Source organism: Olea europaea, unplaced genomic scaffold (assembly GCF_002742605.1).
Source record: "Olea europaea var. sylvestris unplaced genomic scaffold, O_europaea_v1 scaffold2745, whole genome shotgun sequence".
Classification (NCBI taxonomy): domain Eukaryota; kingdom Viridiplantae; phylum Streptophyta; class Magnoliopsida; order Lamiales; family Oleaceae; genus Olea; species Olea europaea.
The window spans coordinates 18,582-20,453 of record NW_019245886.1 but is presented as its reverse complement, the minus strand read 5'-3'; the positions used below and the strand labels follow the sequence as shown (position 1 = coordinate 20,453).

General features: G+C 37.8%; 1 protein-coding gene across 1 annotated transcript; it reads right to left on the bottom strand.

Annotated features, from left to right (window-relative positions):
- Positions 1-524: 524 nt before the first annotated feature.
- LOC111383737 (WUSCHEL-related homeobox 2-like) lies at positions 525-1,232 on the bottom strand. The gene is made up of 2 exons (XM_023007878.1): positions 947-1,232; positions 525-748 (listed from the first exon to the last, which is right to left on the bottom strand). Exons 1-2 carry the CDS (start codon positions 1,230-1,232, stop codon positions 525-527), a joined length of 510 nt encoding a protein of 169 aa, XP_022863646.1.
- Between the last annotated feature and the right edge of the window lie 640 nt (positions 1,233-1,872).

Here is a 1,872-nt window from a genome sequence, read left to right as displayed (position 1 = left end):
AATCAAGCCTTATAGAGATTCAAACACTAAACACTTGTTTGAATCTCTAAAACTTAAGAACACAAAGAAAAAGATGAATATGAGAGGGTATTTTATTTTTGGATTTGATCTCAAGAAGTATCAATATAATAGGTGTTTTTTCAACATTTTTCAATGACCCAAGATCACCTATTTATAACCAAGTAGTATAGCTTTACGAAGTGGTGCACCTTATGGATGAAAAGCCACCAAAAAACCAACAAAAAACGACCCAACGATCGTTTTTATGTACCATGCGACCGCATGGTACAAACCCATGCAGTCGCATGGTACAACCCTACCGAGACCATTTGGTCTTGGTAGGGTTCCATGCGGTTGCATGGTTTTAGGCCATGCGACCGCATAGCCTAAATTTTTTTTTTTTTTTTTAATTGTTGGTTTTCAACAATCATACCACTTCATAACATTCTGTTCATTCGTAGAACTCCCTTTCTTTTGCTTGTAAAATACCAGTTGGGTGAATGGGAAATAGGTCCAGTGTTTCTTTAGTATTGTCCTTTGCAAAAGACTGGTACTCCCGACCCCTGGTTTATGCTTCTGGGATGCATGAATCTGTTGTACTTTTGACATGCAGGGTGCTTGTTTTTATCGTTATTTTCTGGGATTAGTCTCCTTTTGAAACCTCCATATAGGGGCATCTTTGAGCACTGTTGGTACAATTCTAAATCAGCCTGAGGTGGTGGTTGTCTGAAGCAGGGGCCGCAAACAACTGGAACCAAAACATAAAAATAATTTAAGAAGGTTCAATCACACTTTGCTCCATGGAGAAAAATAAAAAATGTCACAATAAGAATGTAAAAACAGATCATTACTGCATATTAGGGCGTGTTCAGTTTGTTATATTGGACAACACTGCACAAGATTAAACACGAACTATAAAATGGTGGGAATTGAACTAGATAAATACCATTGAGGTTTGGTGGAAAAACTGGGTTTTTAGGGAGAAACCGATTAAAAGAAGCAATATTATCCTGCTTCTGTCCTTGTCTTGTCTTGTGATTCTGAAACCAATATAAAACATTATGGCCCTCAATGTGCCCAGAAGCCTTCAGCCTATTTTTAATCAGCTGAATTTGTTCTGCACCTGGAGTTTTTAAACCCTGCATGTACAAATTCTCAAGTAGGTTTATTTTCTCCTTTGTAGGGTTCCATCTTGACCCTCCTGGCCCATTGACAACATTGCCACCCTCCATTTTAGATACAGAGAGGACTGCAGGTTTAGTACTTATGCATGGTTCTCGAACCCTTTTATAGAGATGAAAAGAATTATTAAATTACTCTAGAAATCGGCCAATGGGATAAATTATGCATATAAGAAGGTAAACAAAGAGTCAAACAAGAAACACAGTCACTTGCGGAGATATGTAGGGATGCATGCGTATAGTTATTGGTGCTGAAAACATGGGAAGAAGCGGCTGAGCGAGGCCTGGTGTTGGTCCTCCTATGGGTGAAACCGAAGGTAAAGGGACAGAAGTAGCTCTATAAGGAAGGGGGGTTATCTTGGGAGTGAAAGAAGAGCAATGCAATAGGTACAGTAATTTTTTTACAGAATTTGTACAGATCAACACTTGATAGATTATCATTGAAAAATGACAAAAATATAAAAGAAAAACAGTCATAGAGGTGCTGCCAACATATAGATTCTTCTTCTTTTTTTCTCTGTAGTTGCAAAATTATTCGTGAAAGAAGGTAAGCAAGTTTAGGATAGTGTCATAGGAGGATAGTAGGGGTAGTTCAGCGAATTAAGGAAAAAGATAGGCGGTTGGGTTTGTAAGGCGTATAGGGACTTTGGAAATTGAGCCTTTGTTTGATCTTTATTATTTTCAAAATATA